We start from the raw sequence: 24881 nt of genomic DNA, 5'->3' as shown, positions 1-24881 counted from the left end.
CTGTGTAACCTCCTTGCTGCCCAAGATGGTGAAGCTGGATATACACACGCTAGCTCATCACCTCAAGCAGGAGCGACTGTATGTGAACTCAGAAAAGCAACTCATTCAAAGGCTCAACGCAGACGTCCTGAAGACTGCTGAAAAGCTGTACCGCACAGCATGGATTTCCAAGCAGCAAAGGATTAACTTGGACAGACTGATCATAACAAGGTGACTTGGGGAAGGTGGGGGTGGTCCTGGGCAGAAAAAGCTCTTAAACTTCTGTGAATTGCACCACATCCATCAGATTTTTCATGCTTACCGTCTGGGGGCCTTTGCTGTACTGATTATAAAACCAGTAAGTTTTTAAAACAAATCTCAAGTAGGGAATCTGACTCACCTGGCTGTTTAAGCTACCTTTTTTAATGTATCTGTTTGTTTTGCTTTTTTCATTGGTGGTAGTTTTGTTGATAGATTGACCATGTGGCATCTTTTATGGAGTTTGTTTGCTTAAGAGTTACTTAAGCTGTTTCAATGTTTTTCCTTTAAAGTGCTGAAGCTTCTGCTGCTGAATGTTGCCAGCATGCTAAAATCTTGGAGGACACGCAGTTTGTGGATGGATATAAGCAGTTGGGATTTCAGGAGGCTGCTTACGGAGAATTCCTAAACAGATTGAGAGAGAACCCTAGGCTTATTGCATCCTGCCTGGTTGCTGGAGAGAAGCTCAACCAGGACAACACTCAGAGCGTCATTCACACGGTCTTTACCTCCATTTATGGCAACTGCATCATGCAGGAGGATGAGAGCTACCTCCTCCAGGTCCTCCGGTACTTGATTGAATTTGAACTCAAGGAAAGCGACAACCCGAGGCGGCTGTTGAGACGAGGCACCTGTGCCTTCAGCATCTTATTCAAACTTTTCTCTGAAGGACTCTTTTCTGCAAAACTTTTTCTTACTGCAACTTTACATGAGCCAATCATGCAGCTTCTGGTTGAAGATGAAGACCACCTGGAAACTGATCCAAACAAGTTAATTGAGAGATTCTCCCCAGCACAGCAGGAAAAGTTATTTGGAGAGAAAGGCACAGAAAAGTTCAAGCAGAGAGTCCAAGAGATGGTTGACTCCAATGAGGCCAAGCTGGTGACCTTGGTGAACAAATTTATTGGTTATCTCAAACAAAATACTTACTGTTTTCCTCACAGCTTGAGATGGATTGTGTCACAAATGTACAAAACGCTCTCGTGTGTAGACAGGCTGGAGGTTGGGGAGGTCAGAGCAATGTGCACAGATCTTCTTCTAGCATGTTTCATCTGTCCTGCAATTGTTAACCCAGAACAGTATGGGATCATTTCTGATGCTCCTATAAATGAGGTGGCAAGATTTAATCTGATGCAGGTATGATTCACTTTAAAGTAGTCTTAAAAAAATATATGAAAAATGTTCTTGGCCTTTTTTTTTCTTTTTTTTTTTTTTTCACTTGAACTGATGTTACTGCAGTAAAGGGAAAGGTACTGTCCCTCCTACCTGTAAGGCGAATGCTAACAAAATATTTGTGTTATCATTACTGAAAAGGCATGCTCTAGAGTTTATCTGTTTGTTTAAAATACAGACTTAAAATTGATAGCATGTGATCCTTTCTCTCTTGGAAGACTTGCAAATGTACTTTATAAAGGGATGGAAGCTAAAGTGTAAAAGCCACTATATGATGACTTCTGGAATGTGTGTCAATGGATGTTGTGCTGTTCTTGCTAATGTTAAATATTATGCCACATATTGCACAAAATAATGAAATATTTTGCTGAGAAAACTTTCTTGTCTGGCCCCAACGTCCACCGTTCCTGCTGGGTAGCCACCTGCTGTTTTATTAGACCTTAGAGTATTCCCCAGCCCTCGTGACAAGTTTTCACCTTTGTGCAAATACCTGGGCAATGTAATGACGGGGTGTCGAGGTGTGGGCTGAGGGTGTTGAGCAACACTTGTCTGACTGAGGGTGTTCCTCACACAAGTAACAAAACCTGCTTTTTAATGTTGTCTGTGAACTGGACAGCAAATGATTCTCATTCTGGTGAGTCTTTTTCGCTAGACTGTTACTAACAGGAGCTGGCCAGTGTTTTCCTGCAATACATCAGCAGTCCTCTCCTGTGTCACTGCTTGTGTGTTGTAGCAGAACTTGAGTTGGCAACTCTAAAATGGAGAGTTTTGCAATTGGAGGTTAATAAGGAATATATGCTCTGAAACAAGGGTTAGCCCTTTTTTTTTTCTTTTTCTGCCAATACATTCTTAGTAAAACATTTACATCCTTTTAAAATCTCTATGTTTAAGATGACCTAGATTCAACTCTCAGTTCTGATGTGTTGTAAAAACAAAACATGCTTTGTTCCTGGGAGGGGGGGAGTATGGATGCTCACGGCATACTGTGTGTGCAGACTTTCTTGTTAAACGCAATGACTGCTTTTTTTTTAAAGCTTCTTACATTTTTTCTGCCCTGAAAGCAAGTAACAAGACCCAACTCAATCAGAAGTGTATCTCAGAGTATTAAATGAAAAAAAATTTAGAATAGAGGCATTTGCTTAACTTTTTTTATAATCAGGTCCACCATGATGTTGTTTTGAAATGCTTATTCTTCATTCTTCTCTCTCATTGCAGGTTGGGAGACTTCTGCAGCAGTTGGCAATGACAGGCTCTGAAGAGGGAGATCCACGCACGAAGAGCAACCTTGCTAAATTTGACAAAGTAAGAGTCCAGACTAAAAAAAGCTAAGACTCCTATACTTCATCATTCTGAAGTCTCGTTTTTTCAGACATTGCAAAGGACTTACTAAGCGGTTAACTTCCAAGTTACATGTACTGAAAAGCAGATTAAATCCTGCAGAAACCTGGGAACAGGATCTTGAGAACTAGAACCAAGAGTTAGGGATTCTTGCTTCTACTCTGACATAATACTTCTTAAAAGAAAAGACAAAACAGAAATAAAAGCAAGTTAACCTTTTAAACTGAAATGCTGAATTACTGTCTGTGGTTTTTCTACTGAACCTAAAGAAAAGACTTGGCTCTGAAGACAACTTTTGTGTGAAATCTGGTTTAACATCAAGTAATTTGTTAGTGCAAGTGAGTTCTGTTCCTTTTTTGCGTAGTTTTGCTTTTTTTTGTTCAGCTTTTCCTTTGTTAGTATGAATCATCCATAGCAATACTGAAATCAGCTTCATCAGAGAAACAGTGCAACTAAGGATCTTTGATGTATTGTCATATGTTTAAAAAACTATTGATTTGCTTGTGTAACCAGATTTTTGCTAATTATAGCTGTTACACAGTCATCCTACAAAGTTACACATTTACTACACAAGTAACATTCAATCAGATTACAAAGTGATCTTATGTGTTGCTTCCTTGTTTCACTTTAAGTCTGTGCTCAGCAGATTCTTTGGGAAGGGGCAGTGTAATTGCCATAAAACAGTTTAATTTTTTTAAAAAATTGTAAGAAGACAAGTAAGTAACGCTTTTGAATGCAGAAAAGAAGGGAAGGAAATGCTGAAACTAACTGCATGCTTTCCTTGCTTGCTCTTTGGTGATTTTAATGGTAGGTGGTATTTTATCCTAAGGTTTGAAAAGTAGGAAGCAAACCTTACACTGTCGAGTTGTGACAAGAATTAAGTAGTTTACATATGTTCTTTCCAAACTCCAGTAAATGTTCTCTCACTTAAAAACCATTTCTTCTCTTTGCAGAGCTGTGTGGCTGCTTTCCTGGATGTAGTTATTGATGGGCGTGCGGTTGAAACACCTCCCATGTCTGCTGTTAACCTTCTGGAGGGGCTGAGTAGAACAGTAGTTTACATGACGTACAGCCAGCTGACTACTCTGGTAAGATCCTAAGTTCTTTGAAAGAAGTTGTATAAACTTGTCCCCGTGTGTTTACGGATGGGATAAACAAGGCTGATAATTTACACTGCGATTCTTCCTAACTAATTCTAAATTTTTAGGTTGGCTTTATGCGGAATGTAATGTCAAGCGATCAACTTAAGGAAGATCGGATGGCGTTGGAAAACTTGCTGGCAAACCTACCCCAGAACAAACCAGGGAAAAGCAGCAGCCTGGAAATGACTCCGTATAATACCCCACAACTTTCTCCTGCAACTACTCCAGCTAACAAAAAAAATCGATTACCAATAGGTAAGGAGAGCAAGCAGACTTCTTGTGTGGTTCCTGATACCTTGATACATTTTCTGTGCCATTTTTTCAGTCATCTCATGGGGTTACTCTTCGACTACACCTTCAGTTCCTACTTCTTCTGTGTAGATGGTGAAGAATTTTATTTTGTATAGAAAGCCAGGTAACTTCCTTCCTTTCTGATGTCAGTAGGGTGAGCTTCATTACTTCGGATTGAACTTGAGAAAAATGCTGGAGTGGTTGGTAGTCACCCCAGTGCAGTGGTAATAAAGGGAAAGTATGAAGATGGGAAGCAGATCTGGGAGGGAAGATTGCTTAGGAAAGTGGTAAGATGGAAGTGATGACATTTAATTAGTGGGATAGAATAAGTTTTTGTATTTGAGAGCAAATGTGGAGGAAGATGAAAAAGCAAGAGCAGAACTTTTAGAGTAAGTGCTGAGAAGAGCTTTCTTCTCTCTCCGCTGTTTGCCTGGTCTGATTCCAGTTGTTAGTATATTATAATGCAATTTATGGTTGCTGGGTTTTTGTCCTCTTTTTGAATAGGATTTCTGGGTCTTGAACTTTTCCATTTCAATAATATTTTCCCTTCAAATAGGAAGCGTGGTGCTCTTCTTCAGTGTGTATTTACATGAATATGACCACATGGGATATTTTTACTTGTTTGAGAGATTTGGTGTTAGCATGTGGCAGGATGAAAATATGCAGACCCCGAAAAGTGGCAAAAAAAAGCCCCTGCAAAACCAAGCCCCCCACCAACCTGTCCCATGTTGTTTTAACTTGAATGATTCTGGTCTTTCGCCTATAACGCAGTGGCACAACAGCATTTATTTTATGGTATAAAATAGGTTTTGCTCAAAGTTTTTATTTCTTTTGTTTCATTTTAATGCTTTCGAAATCCAGGACAGCAATTGGCAGCCATTACTGCCTGGGATGCTTCTGCTACCAATCTCTCAGCTCATATAACTCTAGTAACCCCTTTTGGTGGGTAATGCCCTCTTTCCGTTCTTCTCTTATAACACATGACTTAAGCATGCCTTCGGTTTACTTTGGCAATCAGTTACTTTTCCAGATTTCTTCATTGATTTCTCTGTGGAACTCATTTCATGTTCGTATGTCTAGTTTTTAAAAACACCCTGTGTGCCTTTGTGTGATAATCAGAATTTAGCTGTGCCCTCCCCGGATCAAATGAAGAAATAACTGGTGTCATGCTGCCGTACTTAGAGATCTTAATTCCGTGTGGGCGTTTTTCCCTCCACGGTGCCAAGCGTGGGAATATGAGGCTACTTGAAAAGACTAATAAGGAGTCACAAAATAATCAAAGTAAACCACCTGATATTGAATTGTGCGTCTGGGTTTGAGACACCTGTTAGAATAAGATTTCCCTGCTTTTTAGAAGAAAAAATTCAAAATAAATTGATTAAACAGAGTTATAAACCACAGGAACCTAGACCTTTTTTTCTTGGTAACAAACTTCTTCATTTTCTCAATTAATTTACAAAGAGTCTTTTTGTGATTGGAATACACTGAGTTTGTGTAGGTAAACAGGGCATAGTATTCCTGATTTCCCCAAACTTCTCTGTTGAAAGTTTGCTTTTTCACAGTTCAGTACTCAAGTGTAAACCCTAGTTCCATCTCTCAGAGCCTAAGGTGACTTTTAATTTTGAAAGTTTATTTAGTATGCGTGTTATTAATTCAAAACGTTGCCTTTCTGTATTTCCATTGTATTGTCTTTTTGCCTTCCTTAAACAAGGAAAAGCTTTCTAATGTTGATATTTAAAAATATTTTCTTAGCAACTCGTAGCAGAAGTAGATCAAATATTTTAATGGATCAGCACGGAGATCATGAAGGATCATCCCAGGAGACTATCCCAGAAGTTCAGCCAGAAGAAGTGCTGGTGATTTCTTTGGGGACAGGTCCACAGATTACTCCAGGAATGATGTCAGAAAATGAGGTATGCGAAAACTGTCACGTCTCAGATATTTTGAAAAGTACAGCCTCTGTGTTCTCAGAACAATGAAGTTGTGACATTAGGCTCGGGTAATAAATTCAGGGTGGGAATTAAAATCCTTACTTCATTTTACTTAACTTGGGGGCTGTAGCTTTCAGATTTCTCTTTGTTAGAAGGCCTTTTTCCTCACTTAGTATATCTGCAAGGTGTGAAAAGCAGTGTATTAACACGGGAAAAATGAACTTGGCAGGTTTATGAGGAGGCTTTGCCATCGAGCATGCTTAAGAGCAAACTTAGGCTATTGTTTCTGAGCCTGAAGAAACCGATTCAGTTATTTCTGTGCATGCTCTGTCCCTTGGATCGAGTGGCACAGGTGAATGACAGAACTGGAACACCGGTCCTGACGGTTTTGGCAGCTCAGACTAGAACCGCACAGACCCAGCTTCTTGCGAGGGCGGAGCTGTGGTTGTGTTGCCGTGAATGCCTTCAGATTCTGTCGCTTAGGGTAAGGCTGGTTTTACAGCCCTGCCTCTCGCCAGCTGTAGCACAGCTTCTGCTTTCATCTTTGCTGCCCTGCCTGGTGGTTCAAATTATCTCTTTTTGCAGCCTCGTAATGATCAGTTTCCATATTATATTATTCTACTGGGGGCATGAGGGAGCGGTGGCTCCACTATTATCAGGACTTGCCTTCTGTTCACACCTTGGTTATTTTACATTCTCTCCAGGCAGTGACTTTGGAGATAGCTGTCTTTTTTCAGACGGCATGTTAGAAATATGCTTGTGCCATTCACATCTAGGGAGAACAGTGCAAAAAATGTGTGCAATGTTTTGTTTACTATTTGATTATCCAAAATATAAATTATTTTAAGGAAGTCTTATTTCTTTCCCCCACTCTCTAGGTCTTAAATATGCAGCTTGCAGATGGCGGACAAGGAGATGTCCCAGTTGATGAAAACAAACTCCATGGTAAACCTGATAAAACCTTGCGCTTTTCCCTCTGCAGTGATAATCTGGAAGGAATATCTGAAGGTGAAGGGCTACTTAAGTCTTGAAGAAGTTTTGTCCCTTTTTTTTTTTCTTTCCCCCTTAAATATAAAGGGAACTTCTGTTCAATGCAGCATGTCATCTTTGCCATTTTGAAGACTCTGCTATCTTACCCTGAGAGCCTGTCTTTTCTCTTAGCCATTCAAATAAAAAAGTCTGGATCTAAATTTTGACCTTCAAAGGCACAAATGAGTCTGAGAATTGGGAAGAAAAAAACTAAGTGTATTTAGAAGGAGAAAACTGGGATTTTAAAAAAAAAAAAAATAAATAAATGCAGTGCTAATTATTAAGATAATCTAACTTAGCTCTAAACTTAGACTTTTCAGACTTGTTTTTCATCATGTTTTAATAAGATGTTACATATCTCAGAATAGTTTTGGGACTCTGGACGATTTTTTTATATGAACCTCAGACACAACAAAGCACAGGTTTGTTTGTGATATTGCAGATGTTTGTACAGATCACTAAGCATGCATTATTTTGTGTAACTTCCATAATTTAGTTTTTACTATCTCTCTCCTCAAAATAAGAAAACAAATTCATGGACAAATTAACAAATTAATGGCAAAGACTTTATTGATGTTTTAGTTACAGTTATGTACGGTAATGGTGAGATTCCAGCCGTTTCTGGCAATGTATTTGTAGATTATTAGAATTAGGATAGTACTCTAAACATAGGAAGTACAAATCACAGTGCAGGTTAAGTATCTAAAGGATATGGATCAAGACTAGAGCGAATGTACATTTAGTTCATCAGTTCAGTGTTTTATATTGAAACTGCTGCTTCATTTCTTTTAATCTTTCTAGTTAATTCTGTCCTGGATTGTTAGTGCTGTATATTTAGGAACTGTTATTCAAATTAGATTTACAGTAAAATCTGTTTTCACAGGTCCTTCAAATCGCTCCAACTCTGTGTCATCTTTGGATTTAGAAGCGGAATCAGTGTCAGAGCTTGGCGCAGGCCCCTCCGGGAGCAACGGTGTTGAAGCTCTGCAGCTGTTAGAGCACGAACAAGGCAGGTGCAAAGGCTTTGGACTTGGGTGATCTCTGGAGGTTCCTTCCAGCCTCAGCTTTTTCGCGATAAGTTCTCCTTACAGGAATTGTATTGGTTTCTTGATAGTGTGATAAATTTCATTCATTTTGTCTGTCAATTTGGTTGATAGGTCACCATGTGTAGTTTAAGATTTGTCTCAAATGTGCTTAGAACTGTTTTCAGGCAGCATCTGTTGAATAGTAGAGTTGTGCTTTACAGGCCTTACTTTAAAACATTGTCTTATCTGACAGAGTTAGAGGGTTGTTTTGTTTGAGTTTTTTTCTTTCTAATTTGAACCAGAAGTAGTTGGAGAAGCCTTTTAAAAAATTAGAACTTTTTGGTTTTTTACATAGCCACAACTCAGGATAATCTCGATGACAAGCTCCGTAAATTTGAAATCCGTGACATGATGGGATTGACTGATGACAGAGATATATCAGAAACTGTGAGCGAAACTTGGAGTACAGATGTCTTGGGAAGTGACTTTGATCCAAATATCGATGAAGATCGTTTGCAAGAAATAGCAGGTAACTCGGTATACATCTGGTATGTTAAAATGTTTCGTGCTTGCTCTCAAATAGTGAGGCTGCAGAACCCTCCTCCCTTTCTCAATAGGTGTGGTTTTGCTGATTAAACTGGAGCTTTTCTGTACAAGGGTTTTGTGTGCATGGCTCGTATCATATTTGGTTGCTCATTTCTATCTTTTCGACATTGTCTTTCATGATTACTTTATTAAGAACACTTAAAAAATGTGTTCTTATTTTTCTCTCTTGTTAGAGCTGTCTCCGGGAAGCCTATACCTAGCTATACGCTTGGCTTTACTTTTGCAGGTGCAGCTGCAGAGAACATGCTAGGCAGCTTGCTGTGTTTACCAGGTTCAGGATCCGTGTTGCTTGATCCCTGCACAGGTTCAACTATATCAGAAACCACAAGTGAGGCGTGGAGTGTGGAAGTGTTACCAAGTGATTCAGGTCAGAATCGTGCCCTTTGTGTTTATTTCTGTAGCATGAATCAAGACTCTTCCAGGGGCATATAATGCAAAGCAACAACCTCTTGCTCTCTTTCTTCAATAAATTATTGTCCTAGGTTAAGGTACTGTTTGTGAATACTTCCAGTATTAAAAGGACAAACTGTTCCTGGGCAGAGAGAAGGTGGAAGGCATTGTGAGAGACTTACTGTTACTTAAATTCTTGAGGGCCAAGAAGAAAGAGAAGGGATTGCAAAGCAAACTTCTGTTTGCTTTCCTTTGCTGTGATGTTAAGTAAGGCTGTCTGTGATCACAGGTTAATGAAGATTTGACTGTATGCTGTTGCCATGAGAAATACAATACTTAAAACAGTAAAAACTTCTTGGAATGCCTGTGCAAATAGAGCATTGCTATCTGTGCAGGGCCCTGCCTTCTGTACAGAGGGAAAACTCCTGCTGGAGTGGTTGAGTTAGTTTAGGATTTAATGGACTAAATCAACACATACCCCCCTTCCCTCTGGATGTGAATATTAAGGAAGCATGGCACTGAGTAAGGATACTTTTTCTCTCTACTCTCCGTTGTCTCGCTTTTGCAGAGGCCCCAGACTTAAAGCAGGAGGAAAGACTACAAGAACTGGAGAGCTGTTCTGGGCTGGGTAGCACATCTGATGACACGGATGTGAGGGAGGTCAGTTCTCGACCCAGCACACCAGGCCTCAGCGTTGTATCAGGTGTGTTTGTCTCTGAAAACTTGCTGCTCTATTAGAACATGATCAGCATCCACTTTGCTGCACTTGCTTTAGTTATACATCATTTCATCCAAAACCTTTTGCACTCATTCTGGAATTTTCAGAGCAGTAATTCTCCATTCATCTTGCATAAGAAATAAAGAAGGCATCAGAATGTTGAGTACTCTGTGCTACAACAGCAGTGAATATTGAATTGGAAGAAACTCCTAACTTTCTTGCACTTAGTTTTATTATCACAATGTTTTTTATTTAAGTAAATCAGCATATATCTAATTCAGTTCTTAGTTTTCGGCAAAGTATTTAACAGAGAGAAGTGTCTAACACCCATTGTCAAAGTGTATTCATGGCTATGTTAAAACAGTTGAAGATGAAGAGCAGAAATAAAATCTTATTTTAGGAGTACAGAAATTCAGAATGTCTCTAGGTGCTACTGTGAGTTACAACTTGATAATTGTAATGTTCACCAAACATTTCAACAGCTTCAGGATTTTGAAAGAGTATTACAGATGCTTCTTTTGTTATGTGTAAGGTATTAGTGCAACATCTGAAGATATTCCCAATAAGATTGAGGATCTCAGGTCTGAATGTAGCTCTGACTTTGGGGGAAAAGATTCTGTGACAAGTCCTGATGTGGATGAAACGGCCCATGGTAAGTTACTTACCTGTAAATGAGCATTACAATCTCTGGTAACTGAGGTCTCACAAATGACATTTGTAGAATCCTTAAATTTTACAGTTTCTCCCCATTCCAAAGTTCTAGTGGTTAAGTTTAACATTTTCCATATTTGCTAGTACTGTATTTGTTTGACAAAGGGTCTCCAGTACTTTATAGCACTAGAGCTTGAGTACTAGATCTAAGATCACCTTTTCCTAATTTGGTTTGATTACATTGAGTGTCCTCTTGCATTTTGGAATTGGTTCGCCCCACGAGATTTCCCCACTTTTTGTGATGTAATTCATCAGTTCAGCATACTGCAGAGACCTTTACATATAAGAATATCTTTAAAAATATCTTGCGGTATTTTTTTAAAACTTTTGTTACTGAGGGCTGTCCCTTGCGTTGTAGGTAGTTCTTGTTACAGTGCTAACCTTTCCCCCCTGTGTTCCAGGAGCCAGTCAGTTGACATCTCCTCCTTCTCAGACAGATTCTTTACTTGCATTGTTTGACCCTCTGTCATCAAATGAGGGTGAGTTGTAATGAATAAGTTTTTTCTAAAAAATAAGTATTTTCAATGCTTCTATGTTAGTCCCAGCTAGTTTGGAAGAATCTTAAAATAAATATGTGTGGCTTTTTATGCTTGTGACCACAGGTGCATCAGCCGTAGTAAGGCCTAAAGTACACTATGCAAGACCCTCCCATCCACCACCGGATCCACCGATCTTGGAAGGAGCTATGGGGGGTAATGAGGCCCGATTACCAAACTTCGGCTCTCACAGTTTAATTCCAGCTGATTTAGAAGCATTCAAGCAGAGGCATTCTTACCCAGAAAGGCTAGTCCGCAGCAGGAGCTCAGATATCGTATCATCAGTGCGGAGACCTATGAGTGATCCTGGGTGGAACAGGCGTCCGGGTAATGAGGAGAGGGAGCTTCCCATGCCCACCAACACTGGAGCAGCTGTTCTAGTGGCTGCATCTCAGTCATCATCTTCATCTCCCAGCAAAGACTCCTCTAGGGGAGAGGTAAGGCTTCTATTTATAATTTTTTATTTTTCTAGCATGCCAACTTTAGTTATGCATCCGATGCCAGCAAGCTGGTATTAAATGTGTTTAGCCAAGAAATTGCAGTGCGCTTCTCTTACCTTTTAAACCTTGGCCGCTAATGTTCTACAGGCTAAAGCTGCGGATGTTCAGAGTGGTTTAAATGAGTCTGGCTTCTCTTAAATTTACTGGATGAGTTTTATTTGATTTGATGGGACTTCAGAAATTGATTTGTTGTAGCGTTTCAATTTTAAATGCTGCAACATCCTAAAAAGTAATTTTCTTTAAAAAAGAAATAAGTGAAATCTAAGTTTTTTTTCATGTCCTTAGTTTTGTATTTATAGGCTGCCATCTTCAGGAGGGATATTTCTCACTTAATCTGCTGTGGCTTTCTGTGCTCTGCTGTAGTTCTGCTTTTACAGTCAATGTAGCATAACCTGATGTCAAGGAGAAATTTTGTCTTTACACTTGATATGGTAGATGCTCAAATGTAGACTCTGCCCTTCTACAGATTGAAGACCGAAAAGACAGTGATGATGAGAAGTCTGACAGAAACAAGCCCTGGTGGAGGAAACGTTTTGCATCTGCCATGCCCAAAGGTGGGAGGATCGTGTCTGTCTGGTTTTGGCACTTTAGTAAGAGTGCATGCTGCCTGTGTTGTGCCTTTATTTATGCAAGTGTTGCAGTAGAGAGAGAATTATTGAAATACGAAGTATGCAGTACCTGTAAAGAGCTGTGTAAGCCAAAAGGAATTTGGTTAGGCGTTGTGTTACCTTAATCATCTGGTAACCTTGGAATCCTTACGTGAGGCCAGTCATTTCATGGTTGTGTGGTGTTAACTTCATTGCAGCTTCACTGAGAACTGGTCTTAATTCTCTGGGAATGGTAGCGTGCTAGTTGAAGGGTACTGATAACTTAGGATATCTCCTGTAACACAGCGTGAGGGGAAATTAGACTTTGGCTTATGCTTTTATTGAAGTTTATTTGATGACAAATTTCTGCATTAGCCACTTTCTTAAAGTTTCTTCGATCTGGCCATTATCTCAGAATAGTCTTTGATAAGGTACCTTGCATTTTCAGCTCCTATTCCATTTAGAAAGAAAGAAAAACAAGAAAAAGACAAAGATGACATGGTGCCTGACAGATACTCAGCACTTCAAGGTATGTGAATAATCTCATCACAGTAATTTTCTCTCATAACATGCCCTCTAGAGGTCCATACTGGCCACAAGCAGAAAGGTATACAGTATTGTAGTTAACATTCACAACTGGCTTTCCGAATAAGAAAGTGAATAAAGACTTCTTGCCTTGAAGGCTGATGTCAAATGGTCATGCTTCGTGTCCTTATCATAGCTGAGCTGTAAGGACAGCCTCAGACACATTCCTGGAGCAATTACTTAAGTGCCAAATCAAACATGATTTGAACCTGGGTGTTGTTTGCCTAATCATTTCTCGAAGTCTTCAAATATACCAGAACCATTTGTGTCTCCAGTACAAATATGCTAAGGGTCTGGCTTTATTTGTTCACTTTCATTGTACTTTTTTTTCCTGCTTTTGCTTCAGACTTTATAAATATATTTGAATTGTGGTTACATGGAACACAAGCAGCTATTTGTTTGATGTGGCTAAAAACAGAGTTCAAATGTGTAGGTCTAAATTTTTGTGTTTGCTTTTAGATGGCACAATAGAAGGTTAACTCCTGTCGTTTTTAATGGTCTTTTCAGATGATCCCAGCCCAAGGCTCAGTGCGCAGGCCCAAGCTGCGGAGGACATTCTGGACAAGTACAGGAATGCAATTAAGCGAAGCAGTCCCAGTGAAGGAGCTCTAGTAAACTATGATGGTGCAGGTGAGAACCTGGTTTTTATCATCATTGCCAATGTAGGTTCTCCTCCTTAAAGATGAAAACACTTCTGTATTCTAGACCAATGTTAGTGCTGTCAGCTGAACAATGTGAGCTCTAAACCAGGAACATTTTGTCAAAGAATCTGTGGGACAGTCCCTCAGAAGCTGGGAATTAAATCAGTATTCCCAAGGACAGCTCTTTCATGTTGCCATTTAGGTGGTGGTTTGTTAATAGCACATCTCTTACCATTTTTGGGGTTTATTTTTTTAATAGATACAGAAGAAATATATTTCCTTCCAAAACTGATGCAGTTTCCTCTTAGTGACTTGTAGATTGTATATTTTTGATATACTTTTTTCACTTATTCAGAACAAGTCGTTTTATTTGCTGTCTCCATTCCCCCCTGGTTAGAATAACAAGAAGAAAATACAGAATATTAGTCTAGTTTCTTCTTCTGACTCCTCTCTTTCATTTCCATAGAGGCTATTGGGGATGGTGAGAGTATGCATGACTCTCCACGTGATGAGGCTTTGCAGAACATGTCTGCAGATGATCTCCCAGACTCTGCAAGTCAAGTAGCACAGCCACAAAGTTCGGCTTTCTCCTACAGGTAAATACATTTGCAGGTTTAATCTTACCCACAAAGCAGAATTAAAAGCTGAAGCCATGTGATTGGTTCCCACAAAAATCTTAATGTGGCTCTATTATAAACTTTTACGTGCTTTTAGTTTTAAGCATCTCAGACTGTCGTGTTTCCACTGATGAAGGGGGGTAGTGTAACCTGAGAGGGCAGAGCAGTCCAGTGTTTAGGAACATTCCTTTGAAACTGGTCTAGGTGCTATGTCAAAAGAACTGATATTCTAAGGTCTTGACAACATTGGTGTATTAAAATTTTGTTAAATAACTTTTAGGCAGTATTAAAAAAACAAACAAAAATAAAGACTGCTTATTGAAGAAGCAGACCTTGCAGCAACTTTAAGAAAATATTTTTCCTCTTTAAGGGATGCAAAGAAGAAATTGAGATTGGCTCTTTGTTCAGCAGATTCTGTTGCCTTCCCGATGCTGACACATTCGACAAGGAACGGTCTGCCAGATCACACAGACCCTGAAGGTAAACGTTCTTTATACATACAGATATTTTGTATTGTATGTATTTCTTCTTTTCTCCCTTCTAATGGCACTTGTGCTGCATCATTTCTGGTAACTTCTGTTTAGCATAGACATAGAAGGCATAGGCTGCCTTTTGCCCCCCAGAATGTTCTCTTTCTTACCCCACAAACAAACCAGCCAACTAAATCTGGTCTAATTGTTTTGTAATGAAGTAACTCGGTTATAGTGCAGGGAGAGGCTGAAGCTGTAGAGTAGACTCCCAAAATACATGTACTCTCACCTTATCTGGTCCTCTTCACGTTTCAGAATGGTTCTAAATACTACATAAGATAGTGGTATGAAAACTTACCCTTTGATATCTGGAAAATTCAAAGACTTATTAAATTGTTCTTAAAATAACACTTATTGCCTAATGTACAGAAGTTTTGTTTTAAACTGTTAGGTGTGTCCCATATTCAAAACCAGTTTATTTTCATCATGCCTACATTTCTTTTCCTTAATAATTTTCCTTTGTGCTTTATTAGATAATGAAATCGTGTGCTTCTTGAAAGTTCAGCTAGCTGAAGCTATTAACCTCCAAGACAAGAACCTGATGGCTCAGCTGCAAGAGACGATGCGATGTGTAAGCCGTTTCGATAACAGGACGTGTCGAAAGCTGCTGGCGTCTATTGCGGAAGACTATAGGTAGTTTGTTCAGTATCCTGTTATTAATGGGTTTCCAGATGTATGTATTTATTCACTAGCTGACTGGGAAGATCCCTTTTAGTTTAAATTATACTTTTCCAAATCAGGTTGTTACATCTCTGCTTCCTCATGAAATGATGACATTGTCTCACCTATCTGCAAATGGCTTAAAAAACCCTGGACATTAAGTCAGTCCAGATAGTAATACTGTAACTCAGGTTACATCAATTTGTAGCTAATGTTCAGCTGTAACAGCCAAGAGATGCTGTTTGGAATTTGCTTTAGTCTTGCGCTCTGGAGTGCTGAAAGGGCAGTGAGTTCAGTCAGAGGAATATCTGTAAGAGGGAACTTCTTAATTCAGGTGTTGTCTTTGTTTTAAAAACAACAGGTTGAAGATTCCTCTTGCACTACAACTTAACAGTGTGTAAAGCTATTACCCTCTATGTTTGTTATGAATCTAATGTAGAGCACGCTTTATTTTAGGAAAAGAGCTCCGTATATCGCTTATTTAACTCGATGTCGCCAAGGCCTGCAAACGACACAAGCACACTTGGAAAGGCTGTTGCAGAGAGTTCTGCGAGATAAAGAAGTGGCCAACAGATACTTCACTACAGTATGTGTGAGGTTACTGCTAGAGAGCAAAGAAAAGAAAATCAGGGAGTTTATTCAAGGTAAGATGAATGCAGACTGTGGAATGTTGAGATTCCTTTACTCCGTATTTAGATGCTGGGTAGGGCTAATGTTTTAAAATACAACTTCTGATCTGAGGAGCAGATTCCTAAAACAGTTTTCATTTCAGCTGGTGAATTAGTGGCTCAAATAGACAGATTACTGTGACTTAACACTATGTTGTGGCAGCTAAGCCACAGTAACTGTCTGCATTTTGCATGGGCTAAGGGAATGAATGTAATTTGACCTCACTTGGCCTAAAAAGTTAAGCTAAATCCTATTATCTCGCATCTGCCCCATGGAAGAAGCTTGAATACCATTCATTATTGTAGATCTACTGAGAAATGATAAATTAAGTTGCAGCATTCAGTCCTCAGTGCAGAACATGTGGCTGTGCCGTGAAAGACACGAGGAATAGTTACACGAATCAAAGATTCAAAAATATCGTAGCATAAGGGGTATTGCCCCCAGGAATACGACTCTCTCAAAACAGAGTCACTTAAACTATTTCTGTGTACTCTATGCACATACCTGACTTAATGAAGTACATAAGAAATCTGGAGTCATTTGTTGCTCCTGGAGCATGCAGCGCTGCTCTTAATAAATGTGCCTTAATAGGCTGGAACGAGTATGAGAACTTAACATCTACTGGGATTAAAGTTCTGGTAATAAGATTCAGTGACCCAGGAAGGAGTTAAAGCCCTTTCATGGAACAGAAAGGAGACAGCTATTTCTGGATGATCTAAAAGAGAAATTGGCAACTGTGGCGTTCAGGCTGCTGGCAGATGTGAGTGGCAGCTGTCTCCTGGTGCAGAGTGCTATAAATATGAAGCCGATGAATGGCCAGTGATTTGGTCATGCTGCATTAGCTTGGCTGCATCGCTCATTCTGTACTTTGTCGATAAATATGAATGCTGTGACTATGCATACTTCATAAAGGTAGGGTTAGGAAATGGTACACGTGGGCTTTTTATCTGTATTCCCTTGTGCCTGCCCCCCCACTTTCAGCATCTGACAACTTTGCGTGCGCTGGTTCCTACCAGCGCCTGTTCTGGTGATTGTTCTGGGTGTTATCTCTGTGGGTGGGTGGAAAGAAGGCACAGGAACTGGTACTGCAGAGGAAGCGATTAACAGAGTATCAAGTAGAGTATTTTGACCATATGCTTTGCTAAATGTGTTCTTTATGCTTTTTCTTTAATTCCTCCATTTATTTCAAGTGTTCCTGCTTGTATTTCCCTTACTGGCAAAACAGAGCCTCAGTGCTGCCTGGGAAGGAGTCTGAAGTAGATTCTGGGCTGCTCTTTCTAGACAAACCTATCAGAAATAATGTTTTTTACTTAACTGGATGTTCTCACTCTTTTTGCTTTTTATCAGATTTCCAGAAGCTCACAGCAGCAGATGATAAAACAGCCCAAGTTGAGGATTTTCTTCAGTTCCTGTATGGGGCTATGGCTCAGGATGCCATATGGCAGAATGCCAGTGAAGAACAGCTTCAGGACGCACAATTAGCTATAGAACGCAGTGTAATGAATCGTATTTTCAAACTTGCCTTCTACCCTAATCAGGATGGAGATATTTTGCGTGACCAGTAAGTTAATGTAATTTGAAGTACCTGGTTTCTCTTTTGCAGTTGGTGCAGATGCAAGCCGTGCAGTCTTCACGTGACAGACTGACTGAATCAGCCATGCCGCACAAACTCATGTTTTCTTTCAGAATGTTTTGTAAAAGAACAAGGAAATGCTTTAGCATCATGGGCAAAAGTTTGTGTTTGCGACACACTGCTAGAACAGAATAAAATAGTAAATGTAATGACTTGGGATACAGACTTTCAGATCTGCAAGTGTGTATGTGAGAGAATGATCAAAATCTGCTCCAGGACTCACTCCTTCCATTTTCTGCTTTGGTGCAGTATTTTCTGTGCATTTGGGGTTTTGGGGGTTTTTTTGTGGCTTAGGACGTATGTGGTTTGAATGCTCTACTGGCTGTGTGGTTGTACTTGGTTGTATGGCAAAATCTTCTGCATCTCTTCCTGACCCAGTGTCCGTTCGCTGTAGGACCATCATGACTGCACGCGTTCCTGAGGATCTCTCTTGTGGTATCAAACTGAAAACTAGTGGGAAGCCCCAGGGGGCTCCTGGCTGCTGCTTACTTTTCACTCTTGTTTTTTGTGTTTGTTTGCAGGGTCCTTCATGAGCACATACAGAGGTTATCTAAAGTAGTGACTGCAAACCATAAAGCACTTCAGATACCTGAGGTAACAACTTCTCCTTTCCACCACTTTCATATGTGTGTCAGGGTGCTTGGTTTTGGTTGTGTTTGGGTTGGGGAGAGGGTTGTTTTGTTTTACACTTAGAAGCGTTGCTTTTCTGTCTGCGACAGCTGAAATATCCTGCAGGAAAAACATCCTGTACTCATGTTTTGGTAGCTTCCACTGGCTGATCCTTCCAAATAATTTTTTTTTCTGATTTTGACACCTCTGTCCTGATAGTAAGATTTAAGAACTAATAATACTGCATTTCTATAGGATGCAGCAACTTTGCTTTTTGAAGCAAATTATCACAAGATGAGAAGCATAAAGGATTTGAATGGGATCCGTATGCCATGGCTGTGCTTTACAGCTGCCAGGTTAACTTTCAGAACTAGCCAGCGTTAATGGAACCTTCACAGATCTGTGGATTTGCCCAGTGCGTTCTCTTTTCTCAGAGTTAATGGGATAACTAAAAGCAGGTTGGTAGGCTTAAGAAGTCTGTCAGAGGCTGGATGTTTGCAGCCTTCTAGTTCTCAGGTTGGTACTTGAACTGCATGGCTCACACCAGTGAGTGTGCCTGAAGCTGCTTATGCAGAAGACGGAGAGCGACAGCTCTGCCTTCGTTTGAAACGCTGTGCTGGAGAAGTCGGGAAGAAGTGCAGGCTAGCTATGGGAGCTGCACATGGGCTGCTGGCTCCTTGTTTTTTATTATAACACAGCAGGAAGCCACCTTCATTTTGAGTGTAGTGTAACCATCTCCAGCTAAAGCTTCCAGTTTCACCAGAGCCTTGCTCTGCCTGCGAGTCCCTGGTACTTCAGCTCCGCTGTGGTGCGCCATAGTAGCTCGAACAAACAAGAACTGGCAGCATGGTGGTTTTTTTTCCTAGGTGTATCTCCGGGAGGCACCGTGGCCATCTGCACAGTCTGAAATCCGCACAATAAGCGCTTATAAAACCCCCCGAGACAAAGTACAGTGTATCCTGCGAATGTGTTCGACCATCATGAACCTGCTTAGTCTGGCAAATGAAGATTCAGTACCTGGGGCAGATGATTTTGTTCCTGTTCTGGTCTTCGTCCTCATAAAGGTGAGTTTTTCTGCAAAGATCACAAACCCCAGTTAATTCTTGTAATGAACAAGCAAATTTGAGGAAGAAAAAGAACGCATTTGGGTAACTGGGAGCATGCTAGACTCTAAACCTGATGTAATTCGGCGGATTTAAATAGAAACACTAGAAATGCGATCACAGTTGCGATTTTTGAATCCAAGCAAACTTTGCATTTGGAACCAAGGAAATTGTGGTGCAAGCATTGTGTGTGGAGTGGGGTGTTTTTGAGGGGTATGCGCCAGCATCTGTCATCTGTGCCTGCTTAATGTTGTCCTCTTTCAGGGCCAAGATCCACACTAGGACTGACTTGCATTGTGCTGCTGACCTTTTTTGGCGTATGAGTGTTGGGAGAACGGGCTGTCATGTATGAGATGCTACAACAATAGGCTTTTCCACGTGTTGAAATCCTTGCTGACTTTTATAGATTCTGCCAGTGTTTCCCTGCTTTCTCTGGGCCTGCTAGTCATTTTTCCTTGTTGGAAAATGCTCCTTTCATCACGTCTGGTGCCTTCTGAGTGTGTGCAATGGGGGTGGTCTGGACAAACAGCCACTACCCTACAGACAGGTTGCATAAGCACGTATTACAAATGTGTCAGATCACTGCACAACGGAATTGTGTTTCTGTTCTGTATCTTGTAATGTTTTATGTTGAGCTTGGCAAACAGGCTGTGAGTATCTCTTTCTTCTTTAACCCCCAGGCAAATCCACCTTGCTTGCTGTCCACTGTTCAGTACATCAGTAGTTTCTATGCCAACTGTTTATCTGGAGAAGAATCCTACTGGTGGATGCAGTTCACAGCAGCAGTTGAATTCATTAAAACTATCGATGATCGCAAGTAACTCAAACAGCACGCGTATGGGCAGACTGTTAGCAGAAGAAGAGTATGAAAGAATGTACAACAGCTGCAAAAGCTGAAGAAGGGACTTTCCTTGTATAATACTGTACAGAACTGAGGCATTTTAAAACACACCTTTACTAATCAAATTAATTTAACAGATTTTCCTCTTCTCTTTTGGTTGCGTTTTCTCTCCCCTATAGATACTGGCACTGCAAAAGGGACCACAGTTTTCAGGTATTTTGGAATCTCAAAAACATGCAGAAAATTCTTCATGCTTTTCCACCACCCCTCTTCCTGAATTCTTACTCACGTGAATAGTTCACTTCATTTAATTTCGAATACAAAATTGAAACAAGAAGAATCAGGGCAACCACTTTCTAGCTTAATACACCTTTTATTATGACACCCCAGCCACACTGAAAGTTTGTAGTAGCTGACATTATCAATTGTATTTCACCTAAATTTAAAACCTGAGAGGACAGTGTAAATATTATATAACTATATTTAATGCATTGCGATTATCTTTGGACTTGTGATCCTTTGAATAAACAAACAAAAGCCTCTCTGACCTCTAACAGGTTGTGACATACTGTGTTTTGGTAGTGAAAGGACTTCCTCAAAAGGCTGAGATTAAAAAAGGGCAAACTGAACTATTTATTAAAATGTAATTAAGATTACTGAAATTTCTAAAACTGGAATTTATAGTAGACAGGGCTTATTAGATAGCTGAACACTTTTGGCTAGGGCATTAGGGTGTTCTGCAGGTTTGGATATGTAGAGGAGAGGGACTGTAAGTTACAATAGATAAGTCTAATATAAAAAACGAGAAATAAAATACCTTACTGTAATATTTTTTTCTGAAATATTGTGTATACTGTACAAACCCCAAACAGAGATCCTTAACAGAACCTTGGACTGTAATATATATTTTGATTAGTGACATTAAATGCATATGCCAGGGGTTTCAGTGAATGTTTTTACTAAATGTTCTTCGTGTTGTCTGCTATGCAGCAGTGCAAGTTTTACTGTTCATATAAAATATTTTAAAATATAACACTGTTCTTTATGAAACATATCATGACATCAGTTCAGGGTGTTTTATAGATTTCTCACCCCACCTTTCCCTTAAACTGACAATTATCAATTTAAAGAAGTTTTTATGCACAACGCCACATGGATTTTTCGTGAGCGAGATGGTCTGAGTGATGGCCAGTGGTTGTTATCTGTACATAAACACTTGCTGTTCTTTTTTAGCTAGAATTACAGTGAAAAAAGAACAGCGAGCATTTAACTTTTTCATGTCAGTATTATTTCTTGCTCTTCCCAGAGTGTTCATTGCACTTCTGACAGAGGGATGTGTTAAGACTTGGTGTCTCTGAGTGGTAAAGAAAACAGAATCTTACTCACATTCTTTTCAAAATATGAATGATTATTTGTGTGTGTGTGTGTGTGCGCGTGTGCATTTTGATGATGAAAACCTGTAAGCAACTAGTACTTGGGAAGATCATTTGGTTAATTGAAATTAGAGCAATTTATGTAAAATATCAAGTGCTTGATTTGGCTGTGCTACTTATCAAGGCATAATTAAAGAAACTTACTTTCTAGGACTCTAATATGTAATTCACTAGAGCATTTTTGCCAAACTAATCACAGGTGAGAGGGTGGGATAGTAACTTTTTTCTTTTATTTATAGTCTTTCTCCTCTATTAGGGACTTGATTGTGTGGAGGAGCAATACTTGGTAGAAACAAAATTCTTCTGATCTGCCTTACTGTGGTAACTCAGTCTGTGTAGCGTTGCAATATTCTAGTTCTTTAGCCTTGATGGGTTTTTGGTGCTGAACACGTAACTTAATATTGCAAGCACAGCCCTGACCAATAACACTCAGCAGCGAAGCACAAGTCTGCCCTTGAAGATATGGCCAGATCATATCTAAAAGCAATATAAATTTATTTATATTGAAGTGTCCTGTAATATTTAATTATTACTTGAATATCTGGGATGTTAAGACGGATGTATGAAAGTTCTCTTAGTCCTGTGGTTTGGGTTTTGGTTGAGGAGAGTATTTGTACAACCCTGAAAGAAGGCACAAAGACACTGAAGTCGGTAGTGACCCTGTTCGCAGACTTGGCAAGCGGGGTGTGATCAGCACCATCAGATCTTTCAGATTTTCTCTCCTTTATGGAAGGGGCAAGAACCATTTCCTTCACCATTTTTATCACTTTGTTTTTCTGTGTAGAAAAATGTTTAAAAGAACTGGAGTCTTTTTAGTTGTTATTATTTAGTTATTTTTAAACCAGTAAGTGTTTCAACGAGCCCCAGATGAGCCGAGAGTCTTCATAGCGAGATGGTCCTTTGCTTCTCTTTTTCTATGTATTCTGACAGTCCTTTGTGTGGTCTTGGTAGGTATAGGTAGAGCGTTAGGCTTTCCAAAGAATTAAAAACTTCCCTGTGATGTCCTCTTACTATTTTCCCCTGGTGTCCCGTAACGTTTTGGTTTAAAATGATCAGTTCCCTGTATAGGGAGCGATGCTGTTAGGTGTTGGTGTGCAGTAGTGACGGCGAAAAGACAGTGCATAGAGGACCAAAAGGTGCCACCCGTGTCCCCGTGGCTGTGACCTTGGTGCTTTCTGTTGATTCAGTTTCTCCAACCAGTGAAGGACGAATGGACTGTTTTTGGGAAGGGGAGGGCGGGAGCGGCCGTTAGTGGATTGCAGTCATGGACCGAGGGCTCGGTGGGTGACTTCAGCGCAGGCTGTTGGCGTGTCTGGAGGAGCGGCTGAATCAAACGATGGCTGTCGGTGTTATAGGGGGGACTTTCCCTTTTCGGGTGGGGAGTGGAAGGAAAGGGCTGGTGTTTTCATCCCTAGGAGGTTCCTTTTTGCTCCTTACCCTGAACGAGATTTCTCTTTAAAGCATTTTTAAACCCTCTTTAAGGAGAATTGGAACACGTGTGGCCTATTCAAGATTTGAGTTTAAAAGTTTTTGTTTTGAAGACCTTACCCTACCAAATGCTGAATGTAACTGCCATAAATTTCAGGAAAAAAAGCCACAAATGTGATCCTGTTTCCTGTCGGTGAGTTTCTGGTGAGCACGGTGTTGGTTCGTGTTGTTTGAGAACATCCGTGTTCTGTTCAGCCAAACCCTCGCGGAGGTTTGAGAGCTCCCTGCCGTGCTGATGCCGTGCTGATGTGGAGGAAGGGGGTAGCGGAGGAGCAGCAGGAGGAGGCAGACCCGCTCAGAGCCAAGCTTCAGGCAAGGGAAGCGTGTCTTTGGCATGAGTGTGACTTGGGTGGCCTCCGGCCGGCAGCGTGGAGGGAGAACTGGAGCTGCGGGAAAGCTGTGGACAGGGAGGGGGAAGAATACCTGGGTTTGGGTACCAGCTGGTGACTTGGTTGAGCCTGTACTACTTCAGAATGAATCTCTGCTGAGTTAGTAGTGTGTGTTCTGTACCTTTTAATTGTGCTTTACCTCTCTTTAAAAGCTTTGTACTGCCTCTCCTCTTTGAAACTGGTAAAGCCTTGATAAACCTAAATTAAGGAGCTTGCACAATCTTGTATACAGGAAACCCATCTTGTCTCTAACGTGATTATTAATGTATTATTCTGTAAAAAACTGATTAAAAGGAGAGCAGTTTCACCGCCTGGTGTTTCCGCCTTGTTCCGGTGCGATCAGCTGGAGCGTGAACGACTCACCCCGAACTCCGCGTGGTTTCTGTTCAGCACTGCTGCCAGTTGCATCCTCGGACCCTTCACACATGCGCTGACCGCTCGTGGGGAGTGGGACAGCGGCAAAAAAGAAGCAAAACCCAGTTCCTGGCAGAGGATGCACCGCTGAGTTGGCTGCTTATTTCTTAAGAAACGTTCACATCGGCCACAGGACGGTAGGAGGATCTCGGTGCCTGCCACACATCCGTCCCGGTCCCTTCGGCGAAGCGGGGGGACCGGGACGGATGCGTGGCGGCGATGTGATGTTGCCGTGAGGTCGGTCCCCGCAGTGTTATTGACCTTGATTCTCTCATTTGCATCCAGCATTTTTCATCCTCTGGAATATGGTGTTTGGGGACCTTTCCATCATTAAGTGGATTTACAGCAATTTCCTTATGTGTTTTCTCCAAGGGATTCTGTTATGAGAGGCACATTAAATCTCCATTAATACCTCATTATCCAACTGATAAGATTACCATGATAATGAGGCAGAAATTCTAATTGTTTCACTTCTTATTGTGCCTTTCATTAAATCATATACCTGGAAGTTGCTGGTGGAGAGGGGGAGATCCAGCCTGCAGCTCCATCCCCGTGCATCCTGGTCCTGTCCCCTGGTGCTGCACCTCCTGCCCTAGCCTCTCCTCTGTGACCTGGGGCTTCCAGGCTCTTCGGTCACCGGTGCTGGGGAGCGTTTTTCTGGGGAGAACACATTTCACGCGGCCCCGTGCCCGTGCCGTGGTTTTACATGGCCACTGGCTCCGCAGGGTGTTCGAGCTCAGGGGTGTGCAGCCTCCTCCGGAGCTGTTACAGCCCATCAGGTCAATGATCCATGAACTAAAAAGTCTCTAAGCAGGAGCAATTATTGTCTATCATGTGTCAAAGGCACCCGGATTGACCCCGATGGATGGAGCTATTATGGCCTGTTGAGCCAACCATGCATGAATGGGGGAGTCCCTGGGAGCGGAGGGCTCGACGTCCCCTGCCAGCACTGTCACCTCCATCCTGTCCGTCACCGGATGCACGGGGGGCCAGGTACCCTCCAGCCCTGCCAGCTCCTTACAGGGGCCCCCCGAGCCCTCCCTGGGAACAGGTCT

General features: G+C 41.0%; 1 protein-coding gene across 2 annotated transcripts; it reads left to right on the top strand.

Annotated features, from left to right (window-relative positions):
• GAPVD1 (GTPase activating protein and VPS9 domains 1) lies at positions 1 to 22344 on the top strand. 2 transcript variants are annotated; one of them, XM_010076970.1, is made up of 25 exons: positions 1 to 210; positions 531 to 1374; positions 2626 to 2712; positions 3702 to 3836; positions 3956 to 4145; positions 5934 to 6094; positions 6991 to 7057; positions 8025 to 8150; positions 8522 to 8695; positions 8999 to 9139; positions 9731 to 9865; positions 10413 to 10532; positions 10993 to 11070; positions 11194 to 11564; positions 12094 to 12181; positions 12663 to 12743; positions 13307 to 13429; positions 13907 to 14036; positions 14428 to 14537; positions 15061 to 15220; positions 15704 to 15891; positions 17264 to 17477; positions 18071 to 18143; positions 19025 to 19222; positions 19942 to 22344. In XM_010076970.1, the coding sequence occupies exons 1-25, from the start codon at positions 26 to 28 to the stop codon at positions 20080 to 20082; spliced, it is 4320 nt and encodes a 1439-aa protein (XP_010075272.1). In that variant the 5' UTR covers positions 1 to 25; the 3' UTR covers positions 20083 to 22344. The 2 variants fall into 2 exon arrangements, with proteins under 2 accessions (XP_010075272.1, XP_010075271.1); XM_010076969.1 differs by having other exon boundaries at positions 26 to 210; positions 6991 to 7120; positions 19942 to 21520.
• Positions 22345 to 24881: the final 2537 nt, after the last annotated feature.

This window comes from Pterocles gutturalis, unplaced genomic scaffold, assembly GCF_000699245.1.
Source record: "Pterocles gutturalis isolate BGI_N339 unplaced genomic scaffold, ASM69924v1 scaffold13363, whole genome shotgun sequence".
Classification (NCBI taxonomy): domain Eukaryota; kingdom Metazoa; phylum Chordata; class Aves; order Pterocliformes; family Pteroclidae; genus Pterocles; species Pterocles gutturalis.
This window is presented reverse-complemented; position numbering and strand designations above follow the sequence as displayed.

Excerpts from the sequence above, each read along its gene's own strand:
- GAPVD1 (XM_010076969.1), top strand. The coding sequence starts at position 26 with ATGGTGAAGCTGGATATACACACGCTAGCTCATCACCTCAAGCAGGAG. Across the intron at positions 1,375-2,625 it reads CAAGATTTAATCTGATGCAG|GTTGGGAGACTTCTGCAGCA; the intron begins GTATGATTCACT and ends CTCTCATTGCAG. Across the intron at positions 11,071-11,193 it reads CCCTCTGTCATCAAATGAGG|GTGCATCAGCCGTAGTAAGG; the intron begins GTGAGTTGTAAT and ends TTGTGACCACAG.